General features: G+C 39.7%; 2 protein-coding genes and 1 long non-coding RNA gene across 3 annotated transcripts in view; 1 reads left to right on the top strand and 2 right to left on the bottom strand.

Moving 5' to 3' along the window:
* The window catches only part of rassf8b (Ras association domain family member 8b), a 234,288-nt gene that overhangs the window by 178,575 nt on the left and 32,257 nt on the right, over positions 1–23,456 (bottom strand). The gene's annotated exons all lie outside the window — the stretch shown is intronic.
* Positions 10,106–10,548, top strand: LOC130072325 (uncharacterized). Its single transcript, XR_008804116.1, has 3 exons — positions 10,106–10,168; positions 10,244–10,396; positions 10,481–10,548. It is a non-coding gene; the product is annotated as an uncharacterized LOC130072325 (long non-coding RNA).
* Positions 14,562–19,863, bottom strand: zmp:0000000650 (B-cell receptor CD22). The gene is given in 7 exon segments (XM_056237301.1): positions 14,562–14,888; positions 15,042–15,096; positions 16,513–16,597; positions 16,780–17,070; positions 18,681–18,947; positions 19,030–19,338; positions 19,442–19,863. Coding segments are annotated over 7 exon segments (1,749 nt in total). The 5' UTR covers positions 19,857–19,863.

The following is a 23,456-nucleotide window of genomic DNA, read 5'->3' as shown; positions in this document are numbered from 1 at the left end:
GTTCCTTCAAGATTTTTTTTCTTATGTTTTTTTTAGGTAATGAGTGAAATAAGATCTGTGATAATTGATAAACATAACTTGATGATACTTGAACGTTTTGTTTTATAAGGTAAACTGCACACACCCATATCGAAACGCAAGCCTTTGGCATTAACATGCGATCACCGTGATCCAATCAAGCAGATCGGATCATAAGCCAATCAGGACACGGTGCGTATACACATGTTCACATCAAGTGGCTTCTGTATCTGGATAACAGATCGGATCTTGCATTCCCGCGAAAAAAAAAAGAAAAAAGGATGGCTCCGGTGTAAAGTCGACCTGAAGTGGTGGGGGACATTTTGCAAATCTCGCAAAATGAGGAGGATGATGAAGAAGCTGCAAGTGCTAATAATGTGGATAGATGACATAATAAACGGTACAGAGAAACGTATGGGTCCAAGAACGTTGCCAGCTGTGGTGGGATAAAAAAAAAAGCGCGTTCTTTACAAAAAATGAATGGTTCTTCTGCAACTTTAGGGTGCGAAGGCAAACATTTCAGTATTTTTGCGATGTAGCCATACTTCGTACTCGACTGTATCGCAAAACCACACAGCTCTCAGTTCCGGAGAGAGGAAAGGGGGAATAATGACAGTGGGGGGTTTTGTGTACGTCCACCTGTGAATGCAGACACGATGGATGGCGTTTACATTACAGTGAGATCCGATCACAATGCGTCCTCGACTACCTCCGAACCTGGACACGCTGATCCAGGGCCGGCCCGTGGCATAGGCAGCAATCGCAGCATCGGCAAATGCTAAGGGCGCCACCACTCAATAGGGGCGCCAAAATGAGTGAAAGAGTGATTTTTAATTTTTTATTTTATTTTTTATTTTTTAATAATACTATTTTAAAACCATTAATTCGAAATACTACAAAATAAAGCAAAACAACTCCACAAAAACTTAACCAAGTCCCCCGACTTCGGTCCGGCGCATCAATCTTCCCCCGCCCAGCGGGTGCTTGAAGTGTATGGCGTTATATATGTGCCTCATTCCTGAGCGAGTAATTGTACGTTTTGAGCACAGAGAACTATATTTTGCAAGCACATTGCATTATATTTTGAACAGAAATTAACAATCGCAAAAAAAAAATTCGTTTGAGCAAAGAAAAAACCATTCCGTGCTCAATAAATGTATTTGCTATTATCCATATTAACGTGCAATAATAACCCCTCTCACGCAGTTTACTCAGGTGCTCTCTCACAAACGTATTCTCTGCGCTCCTGTCAAGTTCCTCTCTCTCTCTCTCAACCTCTTAATTCTGTGTGCGCTCAACTCTTGACACACGCGCGCTCAACTCTTGACACACGCGCGCTCAACTCTTGATACACACGCGCGCTCAACTTGCAACAGCGTTACAAGTGTGCCACAAAATCAACCAATCGGAAAATTAAAGGTCAATTGTGATTGGCTGTTGGTCTCCAATCACCACGCAGCACAAAGAAGAAGAAAAAAAATGTATGGACAGATGTCTTCTCTAGTATGGAATGCCAAAGCTGACTTAATTAAAAATAAATAAATACATAAATAAATAAATATTCGAAGAAATGCAAAAAAGCAAAAAAAACATAAATAAATATACAAAGAAATGTAAAAAGATTTTTTTTTAAAATGAGTATTTATACTTTTATTTCCTTATTTATGTATAATTGTATTTTTTTCACACATTTTTTATTTTTTATTTATACATTTATTTATTTCCACATTTATTTATTTATACATTTATATATTGTATTGTATTATATAATTGATTTCCAGGGACGTTCAGCATCATATACTGCATGTCAAGTTCTTAATATTAATCGATAAACTACTCGGTTATTATAATAATAAGGCACTATGGCTGTTATCAGTAAAATAAAATTAACAAAAGTCATAAAGTCATTAAAAGTCAAAATCTTAATACAGAGGAGAATGTTTTTACACTGCAATTACAATTGCATAAAAGTCGTTATGAGATTAATGTTAAAAATAAAACATTTGAATATAGAAATATGAAATGATGGAATCAATTAAATTGTATGTTTAAATATGAAACTAAAACAGCCAGTAGGTGGCGTTAAGTCACTGTCTTAAACGAGTGAGTCATATCATTAATTCAGACCGATTCATTCAAATACTTGAATTTCAGGGAAAAACACCACGTTTTATGTTCAACTGTACAGCTCAGGTATCAAAATGATGGCGGGGCGACGTGGCACCAACATTAATAAAAAATGTCAGCATTTAAAAATGCTGTAAAAAAGCCCATGTATGAGATAATTTTATTATAATTTTTTCCTCGAACTGAATGAATCAGTATTTGAATGAATCAGTCTGAATTAATGATATGACTCACTCGTTTAAGACAGTGACTTAACGCCACCTACTGGCTGTTTTAGTTTCATATTTAAACGTACAATTTAATTGATTCCATCATTTCATATTTCTATATTCAAATGTTTTATTTTTAACATTAATCTCATAACGACTTTTATGCAATTGTAATTGCAGTGTAAAAACATTCTCCTCTGTATTAAGATTTTGACTTTTAATAAGGCCTTATTATTATAATAAATAGTGAGTAGTTTATCGATTAATATTAAGAACTGGACATGCAGTATATGATGCTGATCGCCCCTGGAAATCAATTTATATAATACAATACAATACAATATATAAATGTATAAATAAATAAAAGTGGAAATAAATAAAAGTGGAAATAAATAAATGTATAATTAAAAAATAAAAAATGTGTGAAAAAAATACAATTATACATAAATAAGGAAATAAAAGTATAAATACTCATTTATTTGTAATTTTTTTTACATTTCTTTGTATATTTATTTATGTATTTTTGCTTTTTTGCATTTCTTCGTATATTTATTTATTTATGTATTTATTTATTTTTAATTAAGTCCGCTTTGGCATTCCATACTAGAGAAGACATCTGTCCATACATTTTTTTTCTTCTTCTTTGTGCTGCGTGGTGATTGGAGACCAACAGCCAATCACAATTGACCTTTAATTTTCCGATTGGTTGATTTTGTGGCACACTTGTAACGCTGTTGCAAGTTGAGCGCGCGTGTGTATCAAGAGTTGTGCGCACGTGTCAAGAGTTGAGCGCGCGTGTGTCAAGAGTTGAGCGAGCACAGAATTAAGAGGTTGAGAGAGAGAGAGAGGAACTTGACAGGAGCGCAGAGAATACGTTTGTGAGAGAGCACCTGAGTAAACTGCGTGAGAGGGGTTATTATTGCACGCTAATATGGATAATAGCAAATACATTTATTGAGCACAGAATCGTTTTTTCTTTGCTCAAACGATTTTTTTTTTGCGATTGTTAATTTCTGTTCAAAATATAATGCAATGTGCTTGCAAAATATAGTTCTCTGTGCTCAAAACTTACAATTACTCGCTCAGGAATGAGGCACATATATAACGCCATAGAAGTGCGCCAGAAACAGAGCGCGCGCGATCGGGGGTGGTGTATTCCAGAAAGCAAGGTTAACTTACCGTCAGATAAACCTTGAACTCTTGGTTGGTTAACCCCAAACTTGCTTACTCTGGTTCCCTTTCGAAGGGAACTCAACAATACGTCATCGACGTTATGGGGAACGCCTCAGGCGTGACAGGTGTCTGAAATCACTATCAAATCACGTCAATCACATTGACCGGCGACAGCCCGTGAATCATTAGCGTGAATGATTAACGTGCGACCTGGAAGTATATAAGGGCGCCTTGCAAACATGACAAATCTTTTTCGTCTTCAGGGACTGTTTTGTCTGTAACTGCTTTGAAAATCAGGTAATTATGAAATGCTTTCAGAAGTGTGCAGACCCGTGCTCAAGATATCTGAAGCCGGGTGACACACGTGAATTGTGCATTTTTCTGTCTGGGAAGGAAGACGCGCACAGGCAGTTCTCGAGGGAACTGCCTGTACAAATTGTGATCGCGCCGGTCCCTCTTCTCGAGAGAAGAGGGTTCAGCGTCTGGATGTCACAGATGAAGCTCGCCGATCGCCTTGAGAGGGGTGTAATCCTCTCAGACGATGCGGCGGCTGACGAGTAGCTGCAATTGGATGAAGTTTTTCAAAAAAAAAAAAGGAAAACTTAGTCCGGCAGCAAGCGCTCTCCCGGACAAACAGGAGATGGCTGATGAGGGTGGTAATAATAAGATATTTTCCTGTATCTTCTCAGCTACCCTGCCCCGTGTATGCTGAGCTGGTTGGTATTATAGAACGCGCCGCGGACAGGCTGCAGCTGCCGTGGCTGCACGTTGGGGGAGAAATCGCTCGCGATGAGAGCGGTTTTTCCCCGGTCATAGAACCACCAGCTCAGGTGAGCCTTTCATTTCTTCCCGATCTCATACTGAGATCGAGAGGACATGGAAGAACCCATACTCTGCCTGTATCCACCAACGTCAGCGGGCTAGTCTCGCTGATGTTGAGAGGATAGGAGAGCGTGGGTATGCGTCGATGGGAAAACAATCGACACTGAGAGCTCAAACCCTGCCAGTTGAATGGCAGAGCATACACGTCAGCGGGTCAGGCCGGTGCTAGCCTGCACATCATGGCGGTGTTGCAGGTACACCAGGCCGATCTGCTGGGGGATCTCGACCAGGGGGTGGGGCCCCTGAGGCGGTTACTGAGCTGCGCCGCAAATGAAAAAAATTTGTATATATATATATATATATAGCTCTCCGGGATGGCGACGATACTGGCCACGGAGAGACATTTGTGGTTGAACCTGTCCGACATCGGGAAGAAAGAGAAAGGCTTTCTCCTCGATTCGCTGGTTTCGCCCTCTGAGCTTTTCGGCACCTCCGTGTTGGCGGTGGTTGGAAAGTTCAGAGAGGCGAAGGCGCGCTCAGCTGTATCCAGGACATACATGCCGCTGAGATCCGTGTCCACGCCCAGACAGATGGGAGGGCCTGGCCTATCATGGTCCGAGGACCTTAGATGAGGCCAGAGAGCCAGTGTCACCTCTCGTGCGCCTCCTCCGTGGAGTAGTAGGTCGCAGAGGAGGTGCGACTCCCGCATAAAGAGGGATCTGAGGGAGGTGATCCGGCACAAACGCACGTTGCGTTGGTCATGGATCATCTTCCCTGAGGGCGTGATTATATCTTAGCCCTTTCCTCTCTTCCCCGACTCCCCAGGCGCTTCTTACATCAGGCCTGAGGCTGGCCTCATGGTTAGAACAATGTTCTGATGGCCCGCCTCGGCTTGGTTAGTGAGAGTGCCTCTTTCAGGTATGTAAAGGTGGTAGACCCCATGTCCATGAAGAACTGTCTGGTGAGTCTTCACTTCGCACGCCGCAGGTGAGCTGCTGGTCTTTCAAAGAGTATTTTTTGTGATTAAAAAATAATATGTTTCTCTTTACAGACCTCGTTCCCTGTATAGAGTTATGGGGCCATGTCAAGGTAATAAGGTAAGAGAACTTTTTTGGATTATCAGGGCCCTGAAGTTCCCCGTTAGGTGGCCAGAACGATAACTGTGTTAGCCTTCGGGCTATTAGCCACCTCAGGGTAGAGTAGTTGGTCTCTCTCTGATATAATGTTTTACTTAGAGTGTTGACTGACGCTAGAGCTTCAGATAGATCTTATGTCCGGCCCATGGGACCGTTTTGACTTTTCTGAGTATTTCGCCCCTTGAGCTCTGTTGAGTTTTCATTAGGTTGAGCGTTCTGCAGCCCTTTGTATGGAATAATACAGACTATATTCTTTAGTAGGCTGTGGCTCCTCTGAGCCCTCAGATAGATCTATGCTTACAGGCTGGCCCTCACCAGGGCCGCCTCTGTAGCTGGCCTAGGCTGTGCCAGGGATATTAGAGGCGTTCTGCTAAAATTAGCATTTCTTCCTCTGACCCTTCACTTTGTGAATGTAGGTTTTGGCATCCCTGTATAATCAGCCTCCTCCCATGGGAGTCGTTAGGCCAAGGCCCGCCCCCTTCTCTGCATTCTGGGGTGACTAGAGTAATGCAGCGTGGTGCAGAGGATGGTTTATAAGGACATGGTAGGCCTCAGTTAGGCCTCCGTGGTATATAAGTCCTTTTGAGCAGGGTTAGGCCGTATTTCGCTTCACGAAGAAGACTGAGTCTCCTGCCCGACCCTGCCGTGCAGAACTGGCCTACGGATTTAGGCCGCCAGTGTAGGCTTCACTAATACATTGCTGAGCTACTGCTCAGGCTGTGGGTTGTAGGTGGTTGGCTTTCATTCAAGCCCCACTCCCCTAGGTTGGGCACAGATGTTTTTCTGTTACCCCTAGAGCCGCATGGCAGGCCCGCACCCTGGTAAACTCAGGGTGAGGTGTGAGTATTCCCCTGTGATTCAGGGTAGGTCTTAGCACTTCACTCCCAGTTCTGTTTTTATCCTACCTCGCACTACTATGGCTCGGGTTGAGTATGAAGTAAGCCTTCACTTCTTCTTTGGTCAAAGTTCGCTCCCCTGAAGCCAGAGCATTGCCCTGTGCTGACGCCCATGCATAGATGGTAGGCCCCTGACTAACTGGGGCCACCACTGAGGCAGAGTGGCGTATGTTGTACTCCCCTTGTTCTAAGGGTATTAGCTCTCTATGCTGAGTACATTGCCATGGGCAATGTGATTAGGCACCAGGATGCTGTAGGCGCTGTGTAAACAGCTTATCTGCCAACGAAGGCTGCGCCATCAGGTAGTAGGCCTCAGCAGGCCTCGTTGTATGAGCAGCCCCCAAGAGGGCGCTATAGGCTACTTCTCGAGAGAGTTGGTTGGCCTTGGTGGTTCGGGCAGTTGACTCACCGGTGGGTAGTAGGCCTTAAACAGGCCTCCTCGGAGGTGAGTCCCAACATTGTGGGACATGCTTTAATGCCGCTACAGGTAGCTAGCCGTACTAGGCCTCCTGTGGGTGGGCCCAATAGTTACATTGGTGTAGTATGGTTCCCAACAGTGTTCCTTTGTTGCAGATTTGACTTGCTATCAGCTAGTAGGCCCAACCAGGCCTCCCTGATAGGCGAGTCCCCAGCTGGCTGGCCTTAGCAGGCCGCCTTGGAACTGTCACCCGGACTCAGCTACCAGTTGCTATCAGGTAGTAGGCCCCTCAGGCCTCCCTGAAGGTGAATTCCCACTTAAGATGGTTATCAGGTAGTAGGCCTCACCCGGCCTCCCTGAAGGCGAATCCCCACCTACATTGGCTATCAGGTAGTAGGCCTCAACAGGCCTCCCTGGAGACAAGCCCAAGGACAGACAACTGGACAGCTAGCCTGACTTTCTATCGGGTAGCAGAAAAAGCTCCCAGATATTATGGCTGTCAGGTAGTAGGCCTCACCAGGCCTCCCTGAGGGTGAGTTCCCCACGTACTATCGTTATTGGGTAGTAGGCCTCTCTAGGCCTCCCTGTAGGTGACCACATACTGTTGCTATCAGGTAGTAGGCCTCACCAGGCCTCCTTGTGAGTGGTTCCCTAGCGGTGCTGGGTTCAGGAAGCTAGTGGCCTCTTGCTATCATTTCAGCTGGCCTTATCAGGCAGCTGCTGAAGGCGAGCTTGCGCCCTGGCTCGACTGAAGTGTTCATTCTCTGCTGCTGGTTCCCTCTCGGAACCTCTTTCCTGCCTACAGCCTGGTTTTGCCTACCAGGGGGACCATATGCTCCCCTCATTGAGGGTCACTGTGAGCACGCGGACTCCTGAGTCTGGTCAGACGGTCGTAGGCCTCTCGTGAGGCCTCCCAGTTAGATCAGTCCTTAGGCCTTCACAGGCCTCCTCAGTGTTTTGAAACACAGACACTGGGTTGATCCGTGGATCGAGTAGAGAAACTCCCCTCGCTAGCAAGGGTTAGAAAGCACTATGCTGAGTCATACTCTCCGGGATATCCCGTCTCTGAGATCCGGGCCGAGTGGTTCACTGCCAGCTTCGCAGTCCCTCGGGTTGGATGCCTTACTTAGGGCAAGTGTCCAGAGGCTCTGTCTTCGGACAGACAGGAAGTGGCCAGACTAAGTGTCTATGCTCTGACGCCAGGTCAGGCCGTCCTGGTGGCACTTCGGGGTGAGTACGTTCCCCTGAATAGTGACTGGCTGGGGTTCCTTCGGGTTCCCTAGCCACATTCCCTAGAAGGGACCCCTTCTAATTGAAGTTGTGGTCCTAGGCCTTTGAGCAGGCCCAGGTAGGCTTTCATTTAACTATGTTTATGGAGGTTTCCTGTGAGGCTTATAGCTTAGGCTATGACCGTAGGGAATGCTGTCACTGACAGCCTAGTGTGACCTGACGATTGAGTGGTTCTAGCATTTCATTTGAATTTGCTGGTTCGGACAGTTGTCACTGCCTGAGGGCATGCACTCCCCTCAGCATGGCGGAGTGGGTATTTCGTTCCCCATAACGTCGATGACGTATTGTTGAGTTCCCTTCGAAAGGGAACGTCTCAGGTTACGACTGTAACCTTTGTTCCCTGAGAACAGGGAACGAGACAATACGTCTCCCTGCCATGCTGAGGGGCTTGCCTGCCGTACAGTCCCTTCAGACGATAAGGTGATTTGTCATGTTTGCAAGGCGCCCTTATATACTTCCAGGTCGCACGTTAATCATTCACGCTAATGATTCACGGGCTGTCGCCGGTCAATGTGATTGACGTGATTTGATAGTGATTTCAGACACCTGTCACGCCTGAGGCGTTCCCCATAACGTCGATGACGTATTGTCTCGTTCCCTGTTCTCAGGGAACAAAGGTTACAGTCGTAACCTGAGACGGTATGTCGGTTCCAAAACACCTATGTTGAGTTAGTTTAATCAACCTCCTATTGGTAACCCAGAGTTAATGCGCGCGCACGACGAGTACATAAAGACATTTTCAATGGATCGCCGATTTCAGGAGTCACCATGGAAACCAAGGGAGAAAAAAAGCGAGCTACATACGATACTTCGGTGAAACTGAGTTGGAGGTTTTAATGCTTGCTTATGAAGACTAGCCTAAGCCAATTATATAAAAAAATATATATAAAAAAGCAATACTGCTGCATCAGCAAAAGAAAGTTGGCTTGGCAAATAGTAATGGACAGAGTAAATGCTTGAGTTTAGAAAATTATAAATTGGGTATTTTCCCTTTGTGAGTCACAATGAAAGGGGAAAATAGCCTACCCCATTTATAATTTGTGATGCAAAAATTCTTTGGGGGCATGTAGTAAAAATAGACAAGTATTTACTTGTTGGCCTCCATACATTTCTTAATATTACAGTAGTAATGCACATAATTGGCTAGTTATATGTTGGCTTCTAGTTTTATCAGGTGTAATCCTTCTGGAGCCAGAAGAAGTGTGAGCCAAGTCAAAATGAAACACCAAAACATTCTCCAGCAAGGTAATATTTTCTAAACTTACTAAACTTGTTACTGACATTTAATACTAATTTAGTATTAAATGTAATTTAGTTTTCTATGTAGCCAATAGAAAGAAGGGAGCTGAGGAGCTGGCACTGTCCCTTAATAAAGGGCGACCTGTGGTCGATGGGATTCCAGGGGGCAGTTCGTCGCACTCAGCTACCAAGACAAGTGGCTTAGTAAAATGTAGGTGTACCATATTAATACTTATGATTTATTGATGTTTACACTGTTTTTGTCAGTGTTTTAATAAATAAAATCATCAACACTGTCACCATTTTAAAAAGGCATTTTGAATTCATTTTACAGTCATTGATTCACTTGTGCAGTGTGCATGCTGCTTTGACTGCATGCTGTATACTGTAATCGTATTACTAGTACTTAGATGCTCCTAATGTCCTTCTTTATTAGTTGTATTTGCTTAAGAATATACATTGAGAATTGAATATGCATGATTATCATGGTTTAATTATCTTGCAGTAACAGTTGCTGATGGCCACATTGTTGGATCCTCCTGCAACACCACACTCTGCACAGTTGTAAGTGATTATTGTCTTTAGGTTTCTGTTTGCTAGACCAAGCATCCTTCCTTATTTTCACTGTAGGATGATGATGAAGAGACCACTTCTGCTGTGACAGAAACAGAAAATCTGGGGAGGCCCATAGAGGTCATTAGAATGCATAGAATGCATAGAATGCATTCCCCCTTTTTTACACAAGAGAATAAATAAATTGTCATTGTCATTTTACAGAATATGGCAGGAGATTTTAATACAGATGAGGGTCCATCTACCTCCACACAGAATCTTAGCAGTGTAAGAAATGTTCTGCAGTTCTCCTTCCTCATTTAAATATTTGGTTTGTATTACAGACTTTTTCAGTCTTTCTAGTTGCCTGCCAAAAAGCTGTATAAGGTCCACCTTTAAAAGCAAATCAGAAAAAGTGACATGGAGATGGACCTTATACAGCTTCAAATGGAGGAGAAAAGGCTTAACCTAAAAAAGGCCAGACTTGAAATTGAATTGCTGGAGCACCAGCTTAAGGTGGGAAACAGCATGTGAACATTAATCTGTCATTTGTTGTTGAATGAAATCCAAAGCAATAAATACAAATGTCTTTTGTTACAGGAAATAAAGAAACAATGAACAACACTTGACTGTTAACTGGTTTTAATTAAAGTGATTTTGGCAAATCATGTCTTGTACCACCCTGCCATCTCTTTGGTCTACTGGGTTCACTGGGGGTTCCTCTTGGCCACATATTACCTAGTTAGTGGGGACCAGTGATGAGGGTGATTTAATGGTTTAAACACCCAAACATTTAGCATCCAAAAAATCTATTGTCACCTGCACATTGATGCTATGCATTGACTTCCTATATACATAGTCTCCTTCATTGATGGAAGGAGCTTTCATGTGAATGTGGGTTCCATCAATGCACCCAATCACATTTGGGAACCCTGAAATTGAAAGTTATATAATTAGAAACATTTAAAATTATTGTGACTGTATAAAGTAGGGTTAGATTAAGTAGTGCTATATGTAACTAAAATGGTCAGGGGACGCCATGCTCTATCACCTCTCTGAAACAAACTAACCCTGGAACATAACCTGCTCCGGAGCAGGTTAAGTTCAGAGAGTGAGTTGCTATGACTACTAACATACCCTGAAAGTTACCTCCGTTTTTGGAACCGAAAGTTGAGGTTATCCGCTTACTTACTCTTAAACATACCCGGGTATGTCACATAACCTGCTTTCTGGAATACACCCCAGTTTACTGTTGGTCATTTGTTGTGTAGCGTCGCCCCTCGCCGCATCCAATGCAGACAGCATTGCTTTCGTTTGAGGGCGCTTAACACACTCAAGGACTCCCGTAGAAACGGGCCTGCGCTGATCGGATAACATTCCGATCAGAAGCGCGTTTACACTCGTCTTTTCAATGTGTATGTGGACAACAACATCCGGATACAGGTCGCATGTTAATGCCAAGTGTAAACGCAGGGCAATATGGCCAAAATCTCAGTTTAAGTCATTTAATTTCACTCTAACTGTATGTTTATTGGGTGGGTGACCACACATAGCCTAGGCCTACTTTATCATGGACATGGCCATAAAACATCGTCCGGTCGGGATTTCTAAAATGTCTTGGCACACATGAACAGAAACCACATCTTCAACAGATCTGATAACTCACAAAAAATCAGCTTTCTGAAATAACCTGTGGTCCGGGTTTACATGCAAACCAATAACCCTGCAATGCAAGTAAACCACATTTACAAGACTTTATTAATAAATCAGGTTATTTCCCAGTAGTGACGGCAAAACATAATCATTTGCGTATCTGACTGAGAGTATTTCACTTGTTATGTCGGTTGTGATGTAAATATAGCATTAAAAACAGAAGAAGAGTATTGCAACATGTCAGCGGGAAACTTACGGCTCATATATTAATATTACCCTCTCATGCAGATGCAGCATTTTGACTGAACCACTAGCCTACTTTATCTGCTGCACTATTATAATTTTTTGAGGTCAAGAAAGCATCTGAGTTTTAAATATATATTTCCTCCTACCTTACTGCAAAACTTTATCACTCACATTATCACACATGCGCACTTCAATAAGCCAAATAAGCAGGTTAACGCATTTACATGCGGGGCGATATCGGCGTAAGGGTAAAAAATCTAGCTGTGGTGATCGATTTATGCTTAAGCCGTTATATGACCTTACTCCGATAAAGCAAAACGGGTTAACGCGTTTTCATGATCAAGTGCATTGTGGGCTTAATCGGGTTAAGAACGTGCAAGGAATGGTGGGGAAGCGTTTCTCACAAATGATGGAAATTTCCATCAAAGGCGAGGAAAGAGTTAAGAAGACAATAGACAGAAGAGCACATGGCACAAGCCATGTGCTCACAATAAAAACAAAAACAAGAGCACATGGCCAGCCAACACAGTCACAAGCCATGTGCTCAAACAAAACAAGACAGGAACACCTGAGAGATAGCACACGTACGTCTGCAAGATGTCTGTGAAAGATCACTTCATCTGGAAAGCATCTGCTGTTTACTAACATCTAATAGACGTCTTTAAGATGTCAGTTTTACATACATTCTAAATCATAAACATCTTAAAGACAATTTTTAAACGTCTATTTGACATCTGACAGGAAACGTCCTATAGACGTATTGCAGAAGAGCAAACACTCTAAAAAATACGTCTTCCAGATGGATGCCGATGAAAACACCAGCCGCCGAGCCGCGTACGACATCAACACAAGACAACAAGAAAGCAGGTAGGTTTCTTCAAGCATCTTGTAGACGTTGCCTCAGTTTTTTCTGTTTCTTCATGTAATCTCAATGAGATCTCTTTGTGGAGCTCCGGCTGTTGTCGGACTCCTTGTGGATACAAAAATCTCACTCGATTTTTACAATTAATGGAAAAAGGAATGTTTGGAAACATAAACTGATATTTCGACATACTACAGCAAAAGATATAAATAACTGGCTAAAACTTTTTTGGGGGGTGAAAATACTATGGTGCCTAAGACTTTTGCACAGTATATATATATATATATATATATATATATATATATATATACAGTATATATATATATATATATATATATATATATATATATATATATATTATCTGCTTCTCAGCATTTAGCATTCTTTGAGTAACTTATAATGTGGGCTAACTTTTGTGGTTACTAAAGGGTTATGTGTATGCTTTTGAAACGTATGGTATATAAAGAATAGGTATATAAAATACCTATTCTTTATATACCATACGTTTCAAAAGCATTTACACACAATATACCTTGTGACTTCCTTTTGGGGGATCAGGCTACATTGTTCACATTTTTATCCAAAACTTGGTCAGGGTTAACATTACCACCCATGTAAATTTGCAAAGATAAACAAAGAAAGATGAATGCATCTTTGAGAATAAAGCCAATGCTGTTATAATATAACCATAATGCAAAACAGGTGTCAACAGAAAGGTGCCGTTTTCTTGTGTCACATGAGATAAGGAGTTTTACATGGTCGTAATGGAACTGAATATGATCTCTGAGTTTAGAGCAATGTTATTTTCATTAAGGACATTCAACGAGCTTGAGTCATATATATGAATGGACACAGTGACTGTTTGGGTCTGCAAATAAATTTATAAAAAATAACAAGCAACATGATAGGGACAATAGGCACGGATGCAACTGAACTCATTCTATTTGATTTACTGAAAGTTACAATCACATAATCATATTGGGAATGCTATAGGTGTAAGTTGGTATATAGGCTTCTAAATTGTACTGGTCATTAAAATAAAATGGCAAAAGGCATTTTTGGCAGTTAAATCCTATAGAGAAACAAAAGGAAAATATAAGTTTACAAATTGAAGCCTTACAATTGTGCAATTTAAAACAAAACACTTATTAATTTTGTTTTTATCTTGCATAGGCCCTACATGAATATAAAACCTGAAAGCTATCTACAAGAATGTTTGTGATCTTGTAAAAGAATAAACTTTGGCTTCAAACGTCTATAAAACATACTTTATTTTTGCAGAATGTTGCAGCTCTCAATCAAATATACAAATGATATAACCAAAATAAAAGTAGACAGAATATTCAAGTCCCATTTGAAAGGGTGCAAGTGTACAGTAAACAAAAACATTTATTTGGAAATAATCTGCACATTGTAAATATGCAGTGCACCACAAAGAGTGTTTGGACACTTAAAGATTTATGTGAAGTGTAACATGACTAAATTATATTACAAAATAATAATAATAATAATAATAATAATAATAAAGGCATTTTAAAGAAAGACTGCACAAACACATGATTTTTAATTCCCAAAAAGAAGTTTGTGGAGGTTTTAAATAATATATCAATAGACACAAAATTAATACAAAAATATTGTGACACTTTGTGATTGTCCGATGTTAGTGAAACATGTTCATAGTAAATGTAATGAACTGCACAAAGTGGTTGCTCTGATAGGACAGCTCTGTGAACTTAATTAGGAAATTACTTTAAACACCCACTTAAAATCTCCTTGACATCATATAAAAATGTGATTAATCATTTGTTATCTAATGCAATGACAAAATATACATTTAAGTGTGGCTTCCATGTTCTCTAAAATCCCTATTTGAATGAATTAAGAATTTACGTGTTTATAAATATTGTATTTGACGCTTTCTTAGATAGATTCACCTTGCTTTATGTCCATATCTGCAATCCTTCTTACTTTGTGAGGAACTTGGTAAATGGTATCTGCATGTGGCGTTGAGGGCACTTCTCTGATCTTTGCCTCGCTATCTGCTACGTTTCGACCGCAATATTGGACCACAGCATAGTCGACAGTAAGCGAAGAGATGCCTTTAATGACTTTTGACTCTGGTTCGGTGTTGTTAAAGTTAATGGTGGAATAATGTAGAGTTTCTGGATGATTTATTGTGGGGGCTTCAGCTGATAACTCAATTTTATTGACATAAAAAGGCTCTTCAACACTGTCCACTGTATCGGCCTAGTGGATGAACAAAGATGGAGAATCATCAGTAGAGAGCTTTTATGAAAAATAAACTTGGAGAGAGTAACTATATGTAAAAGTGTTTTGGCGTACATGAGTTTGACATGTTTGAGAATGAATAGAATGTGTGTTTGATATACTGTAACATACCACATCAGTCTGAATGAGTCCAGGTTTATCTCCCCTTTGAGTCCTGCAGATCCATCTACAGAAATAATCCATAATTAAAAACATACGGTATAACTGCTTGCATCACATTCATTAGACATTTTTATTGCTAGGGGGTTGCTCTTTCATAGCTCAGGAGACTTAAAGGGATAGGTCAACCAAAAATGACTGAATTCAGTCAATTTGGAACGACTGAATTCAGTCGTTCTGGTTTGGAACGACTGAATTTTCATTTTTGGGTGAACTATCCCTTTAAATGAAATATAGGGCCCTACTTTAACGATCTGAAATGCAAGTATCAAACAAGAAACGCAAGTCAATTTGTGGGCGGATCTCGACGCAAATCTAAAATGGGTTTGTCTGAAGTAGCTACATTACTCAGAGTCATAGGTGTGGTTTGGGCGTAACGTGCAATAAACCAATCAGAGCGTCATCTCACATTCCCTTTAAAAGCAGGCGCGTTTGTTCCATGGCGGATTGCTATTATAATGGCGGATTTGCCAGACGCACGCCAGGAGCGGTTCACAGCCGAGGACAGACGTTCTCGTCAGGGTCGTAAAAGACAGAGAAGTGTCATTGTATGTCAAATTAGCTTTGCTTAAACAGGCGTATAATAATTTGGGTAAATGTGTAAGCTAGATTTATGCCTATTTTTTCACATCTTCATGGACACCACAATGATTTCCCTCGTGTGGTAATATTTTTCCTTGTAATTATGTATGGTTTGCAAAAAATGGGAACTGCTGCGTCTGTGTAGCCTAGATGAGAGAAGCAAAGTGTATGCGCGTTGTTCACACGCTACAATATGGCCAAGCATGCGCCCTGAATAAAGCGCCACTGACTTTAGACTAGGTTTTTCCTGGTCAGTGGCGGAATCGTTTTCTGAAACTGCAAAATAGCACCAGGGAATGTTTGCGCCGGAACACGGCTCCTCTTTTCGCTGAACCGCCCCCGGGAGTGCAAGTTCATTCCCTAATTTACCGACGTGCGTCTGTGGAGGGAAAAGTCCACTGTCCGTCGAGTGCAAAATAGGAATGATACATGCGTCGGTGTACAAAATAATTTGCGCTGGGTGCAAGATAGGGCCCATAATGTTACGTAGAACTCCATTAAGTATCAAATATGGCTCAGATGTTCCTCTTAAAATTCTGTAGATGAAATAAAATTAGAAACACAAGAGGGTTTTTTTTCTGGGAAATCTCACCCCCTCTTGTGTTTCTAATTTTATTTCATCTACAGAATTTTAAGAGGAACATCTGAGCCATATTTGACACTAAATGGAGTGATTAGAAAAGCATGAGTCTCAAGCAATAGTCTCTATTTGCTCTATATGTCACTCATTGCTGTCTAAGAGAAACAATTGTGATCTTAAAGAGATCACATTTGTGTGTTTTTTCCTTCGGGGAAAGATCATACTATAGTGTTTACATCAGGCATCGCACAGTTTACTTACTTGTACAGCAGTGTAGTGACCCATAAGATGGCCATAAATGTAGCCCCAGGTACGAATCCAACCAGGACGGCGTAAACGTTAAACACTATTAAAGTGACAGTTCATGGAAACTTTCTTTATTCCAAAGAGCAACTATATTGATATCAAGCAAATATTAAACACAATGTATCTGAATAATTCCATTCATTAAAAAACGCAGCAGGCTATAGCTGATTCATTGCCATATCAATTGAAAATAGATTGAAATAGATTAAAGTTGAAATTTACTTGAAGCCTCTTGAGAGAAGAGATTCAGTTGAAAAAAATTTCTTGCAGTGCCATGAGTGTTGCTGCCGACACACTGCAGAGTGTATGAGTGTGAGAGTGACTGATGTAGAGTGATGGAGCTCCTCAAGCCTGTGCTGTTCAATCGCTCTTCACTGATGAACGTGTTTGAAGAGTTACTGACAGGACGTCCAGACAGATACCACTCCAGTTCAGGAGAGGGATTCCCATCACCCTCACAGAAACACACAGTTACACTGTCACAGCTCGAGGAAGTGGAGATTTGAGGAGCATCTAATAGAGAGAAAGATCAAGAAAAGTCTGAGCAGGACAACTGGGACCTTTTCTTAGTAACTTTTCTATTGTAGTTCACATACAATCACTGAAGATGGCTTGCAGTTCACATTCAGACACTAGCTGAGATTTGTTTTTGTTTGTATTTGTTCCTGGCTCTATAGTAGATTGAACTTGACACTGGAGTACTAATAAAGGTTTTATTTATTAATTTGAGATGTTTTAGATTATGATATTGCTATTTACCTGTTCAAAGATGGTATTTATTTGCTTTTGAATTAATGCCATATATGCTTGCATCATGAAATGCTATGTTGTGCAAATGGCAACTCAGAATGATGTTGCATTTTGTGTCATTGAAACAAGATGAGATGAGAAGAAAATTGTGAAAGTTGTAGTGCATGAACTGTTTGTAACCAACCACAAAAGGTTAATGAGAAGACAAACAGGGGTGAAGAGAGCATGCTGCACCCTCAAGCGGAGGTGAGCCAGATGAACACTTCAGTGAAGAAGAGGAAGAGTGCTAGAAGACAACAGCGTAAGAGACAGAGGAAGGACATCCAGAGGATTGAGACTGAGTCACAGAGACTGATACAACAGCAGGAAGAATGGATCATATAGGACATTGATTAATTGATGAAAAATATGGAAGTGGAATTTCCCAAGGAGGAGTAAAAGGCCTCCTCAGATGCTGCCTGCATTAAGCGTGAAGTATGCCTGATACCCTAACAAGGGGCACTTATTGTACCAGCATCTCCAATATTTCTGGTTAAAGGCTAGATTATAGAGCTTTTTAGCTTAAACTGATTTAATGATTTAAGTATTATTTTATTTTGCATTTAACTGCTTTGTATTGTAACCAATAAAATAAGCATTTTTATTGTTACGATTGCCTCGTGTGAGACTTTACTTATAACTACGAACTGAGCCTCAAAAAAAGAACAACCATAAGGGAGTCTTACGTCATTCCTGAAGGACTTCAACCTGCTGGCGGGTGAGTTCTTTATGGATTAGGCTAAATTTGACTAACCTTGCCCTACCTGAATAATCATAGGGTTAAAGGTGTAAGATAAAAGGTCACACCGACTAGCATAGAATATGCTTCAACTAAAGTGCTAATGAATGTAAAGCAAATCAGCAAGTTAAACAGACATAAAAACAGTAATTCCAAACTCATTTGATTTTCCCCCATGTAACAGAAAAAGAAGCAGAATGTCCAGGCTGCACCTTTCCAAATAAAAGTGAATAGGAACTGGGGCTGACAAGCTCCAATAAGGGAAAAAATAAGGACTCGTACACTATTTATAATCGTATAACTTTGCGTTATTCATTGACTTCTGGATAAGTGCAAATAAATAACGATTCAAGGACATTAAAAAATTGTAACAAACAAAGAAGCAAACACCTCAAATGGGACCTATGTCTAATGTTAATTTTTTTGTCTTTTTTAACTTGACAGCCCCAGTTCACTGCTGTTGCATGAAAAAAAAAAAAACACAGCCAGGGCATTCTGCTAAATAACTTTTTTATGTTCCATAGAAAACATAGTTAATGATGGAATACATTTGTATTATTGGTAGAAAGTTTCTCTCTATTCCTTTATTACTCACACTGAATGTCCAGCATCACTGATGACTCTTGGTAGCCGTGTTTGTTCTGAGCTTTACAGTGGTACCAGCCTCTCTGTGTCAGGTCGGTCCTGTTGAAGGTGAGAGTGTATCCAGTCTGCAGCTGCTTCAACTCTCTTCCACTCTGTCTGGACCAGGTGTAGTTCAGCAATGCTGGATTTGCATCACTACTGCAGGTCAGAGTCACAGAACTGCCTTCCAACACCGAGCCAGACGGAAGCACAGAAACTGATGTGTTTTTAGGGGAATCTGGGAAACAAATACATTGCCACACGATACAATTTACAATAATATGATTACCAAGTCAAAACTGATACAAAGCATCACTTACACTGAACATGTAGTGTGATGTTGTCCTGTGCTGTTTTGTTCTTGTCCTGTAGCTGGTAGGTTATAGTGCAGGTGAAAGTGACTCTGTGGTGACGGTGAGTAGCAGTGAAGTTCAGATCAGAGACGAGGAGCTCCTGTTGTCCGCCGCTCTCACTGAGGGGGATTCTGGGAGTGAAGCTCCATGTGAGAGTTGGTGGAGGAGAGGAGCAGAGAGTCTCAGCAGAGCAGCGCAGACTCACAGAGCTCCCCTCCAACACCTCCTCCTGATCCTGATCCTTATACAGCTTCACTGTGGGTTTGGAGGGAGACTCTGACATACACACAAATATAAGAAAAATACAATGATAGCATGACAAAAACTTTTTAAAAATCATTTAACACATTAATTTATAAATAAGGGCTCAATCACTCACCGATGACAGTTACAGTGGAGGTGTTTTCTCTGTAGGTGTATTTCAGATCGCCACTCTCAATCCTAAAGTAATATTTACCATTATGATTTGAACTAACATCATAAAGGATAGTGGTGCAGTTCTTCTTGTGTAGTTTTCAAATTATTTTCCCTTTAAAGTGAGGGTTGGTATCTCTAGAGTTAAACACTTGATGGTTATTCACATCATGTCCATCTTTGAGCCAAAATCCTGTAGCATCAGTCTCAGTGAGCTCTTTGTCATGCATTTCCGCAATCACAAATGTACAGTTTATGATCACACAGGATCCACTGAGAGCTTTAATCTTCACTGGCAAACTGACACCATAATCTCTACAGCAAACACCTAATAACACAAAACAAACTGTTAAGGCACACAAAGAAATGTACAAGCACATTTATAGCCATAAACACAAACCCCTTATTGACTAGGCTTTTTTCAGTTTAAAAATAAACCTCATTTACTTTTCAGTTAAAATGAAAAATGTAATAATAGAGCATTAAAAGCAGAGGAGAAAATCAATAAACAGCCTGTGTGAATTGATAAATGTTTTAGTACTGACTGAATCAACTTAAAAATGGTAACGTGGCAAAAACTCAGAATACTTGATTTAAGATAAAATCCAAAATATTTGATAGGCAAATTTCTATATCTTTACATTTACACATTTAGACTAGTGCTTCAGTATACAGCTTGTATTAAAATATTTCTAATAGAATGTCTAACAAAGGTAATCAGATACTTTGTGACTTGTTACATGTAACACTGCTAAAAGACCTCTATTAATACTGTGAAACTGTACTAAAGTTAGAGTACAGATAATGTCAATTTTTTTTGCTCAATTATAAGTCTAAGTTTCTAGCCAAAATAGTGAAAGTAAAAAAAAGTATACATACTTATTTGTACTTAAATATTAAAAAGTAAAACAAAAAATGTTTCTTCGATTTTTTAACGGACTTTTGAAAATAAATAGGACTAGAGATTTGATCAATTTAGTATTTTTGATGCAAAAACTTTGTAAAGAAAACACTACTACTTGCACTAAAATAAAATGAATTGGCTGTTTTAAAGAGTTCAGCTTATGTGACCATGATTGATTAGCTTGTTAGTCACGTTAAGATAAAGAAAAATATTTTTTCTATTTTTAAATCATTGAGTCATAACGACTGACATAATGTACTTTGTACTTTTAAGTCTACATGAAATTGTAATGATGAGTATTATGTTTTTCTTTAATCATACAAGTTTTCGGTTTTAACATATAGTATACATAATATAAATAATTATATAATAGCCTACAGTAGTGAAGTATTACTTTAATACTTTGCAACTCTGCAATTAAATCATTTAGACCTATTCACAACAGACTAAAATACACTGATGATATAAAACACACATTCATGATAAATCTTTTAGCTGTTAACTTCATCTAACAAATGTCTCATTAAAGACATTCGTGAAGGTGAAGAAGAGATACACAGACTTTCTCATCAACACTCATCTTGCCTTTAAAAAAAAGGTTAAAGTGGAGGCCAAACATACAGATAAACATCACAAAAATGATACATCACAGTAATTATATAAACATACATTCAAAATTGCCATTCTGGAATGATATTATGATAAACCAAAATTCTTCTGCATAATTTCTTAATCATCTGAAGTGAGCAAACCATCTGTTTTATGCAGTAAGTTCTAAATGCGGTTAAACCTGGAATCTTAAATAGGCATTTGGATTGGTCACACATACTATGCGAGAAAGCTGAAACAGTGTAAAGTTATGTTTTCTCAAGAAAGAAAAAAACATTTGTTTTGAAAGTGACTCAGGTCTGTATTTGTTTACATGTATGAAACATTTTGGACTTTGAGATACTGTCTATTAAGTCCATTTAGTGATCTGGTCTGATTAATATAAATTATAGAGAGAATGAAAACACAAGAATGAAACAAGTCCAAATTAATTCATTACTTGCTGAACTGTATTGCTGCTTAATGCTTATAAACTCCATAACAGCTTTATCTTGTAGGGTAGACTGGGTACAGTTGAGACACTTTTTGCGTTTTGATTTTTCACACAAAAATAGATGCTGAAAAGACGTGAATTTCCACATGATATGCCACATGACATTTCATGAGCTTGTAGACTAAGATATTATCAATCAATATTACTCATAAGTAGTTTATATTTTCCACAATTAGCTCATAAAAATAAGGTGCTTTTTGTCTCAACTTTGTCTCAACTGTACCCATATGTGGTACAGTTGAGACAGTACCATGGTACAGTTGAGACACCCATTTTTAATGATGTAAAGGTAACTAATCGTTCATTGAAAATATAATAAATAAAGACAAATAAAAAAAATAACAATTGGGCAACATGTTTGTTTATTCATCCATTCAAATTCATTAATGTTATTTAAATTAGCACTGGTTAAATTTTATAAAACAGAAACAATATATTTTATATATTCATTAATAATACACAGTTTAATTATCACAAATACCAAATTTTTATTTCATTTGCAGCTTATGCTGGCTAATTATGACATTTAACCTGTTATCATAACACTGAACAACTAAACAGTGTGTTTCCTAATAGAACTCTATCGCGGGTACAGTTAAGACAGTGTGTCTCAACTGTACCCTGATGGCCACCTCGCGCATTTCTCTAGATTTTGCAATGACCATGCCTGAAACAATCCCATGAACTATGCCCGTTTTTAGGGCACACTGCACAGAATAACGTTTGTGATTATACCAGTTACGTTTAACAGTCACATAAGGATAATAAGCTATTCATTGTGGAGTGTGCATGGTGAAGTGAACGTCTTACCTTAAAAAAAAAACTTTTGCCGATATCTTCGGAGCGGAGATGCGTCCATTGATCAAATTTCCCACGATCAAAGAGGACACTAATACGCATATGTGCACAGCAAAAATCACAACTTGTGCTGGCTGCGCACGCAAGTTATTTAAGGTGTCTCAACTGTACCTATGTCTCAACTGTACCCAGTCTACCCTACATACACACAATAATAAAATAATCTAAAACACAATGAGCACACCTGAAAATATTAAAACTAAATATTATGTCCTATAGGCTACTGGGATATTAAAATACTTACCAGAAAAGGCAGATAAAAGTTGGAGAAATCCACCGAATATTGATTTAAAGAGTACAAGTGCTCTGCTGAAACTGACTGTAGACTGAAGGAGATAACGTTATTATAATTGGTGTTTATTGGTGGGTACAGCCACTGCTGAGTATAATGGAAATATGTAATAACTAAGTCAAATATAATTTTCTTCACACAGTATACTGTGTGAAGAAAATTATATTTGACTTAGTTATTACATATTTCCATTATACTCAGCAGTGGCTGTACCCACCAATAAACAACTTGTCATGCAAAGTATTATTACGCACAATGAGCAACACACATCTTCAAACAAATTTGAATTCCCTGGTTAGTCTTTTCATGACACTGACAAACAGCATGAGTTGTGTAGCGAGTCCAAAGTTGAAGGGGTTTTCTGATTATGGACAGCGAATGAATTACTCCTTTATAGCTCAATAATTTAACATTCAAATGTATTTTTATTTTTAGTAGGCTACTAAGACTGAAATGAACGTGTCATTCACGTCTCCATGATGCCACTCTGCATCAGGACCGTTTCATTTGAGCTCACAGGGCGGAATTTCACTGACGGACGGATGTGAGTAACGGCGTATTATGTCCCTTGCGCTTTTATTTTTCTTCTGTCGGGCCGTTTGCCAATTCGTCTGTTTCCCTTTTACATGTAATCCCTTTGTCATTTGAGTTTGTTTATTTTTTATCAATTCAATTATATACCATCATTTTATATGCGAGTGGTTTTATTGAGTGCGCATTTTCCAACGATGGAAAACTAGCTGGCGATGCTAGCAAGCTAAAGCTAGCTGCGTTTCTGTGACACACAAGGTGATAAAATAATAACTATTATTGTTTACGTAATT

The sequence above is a fragment of the Rhinichthys klamathensis genome, unplaced genomic scaffold (assembly GCF_029890125.1).
Source record: "Rhinichthys klamathensis goyatoka isolate OS25496 unplaced genomic scaffold, OSU_Roscu_1.1 h1tg000485l_1, whole genome shotgun sequence".
Taxonomy (NCBI): Eukaryota; Metazoa; Chordata; class Actinopteri; order Cypriniformes; family Leuciscidae; genus Rhinichthys; species Rhinichthys klamathensis.
Note: the sequence above shows the minus strand (reverse complement) of the source record. Positions and strands in the feature narration are given on the sequence as shown.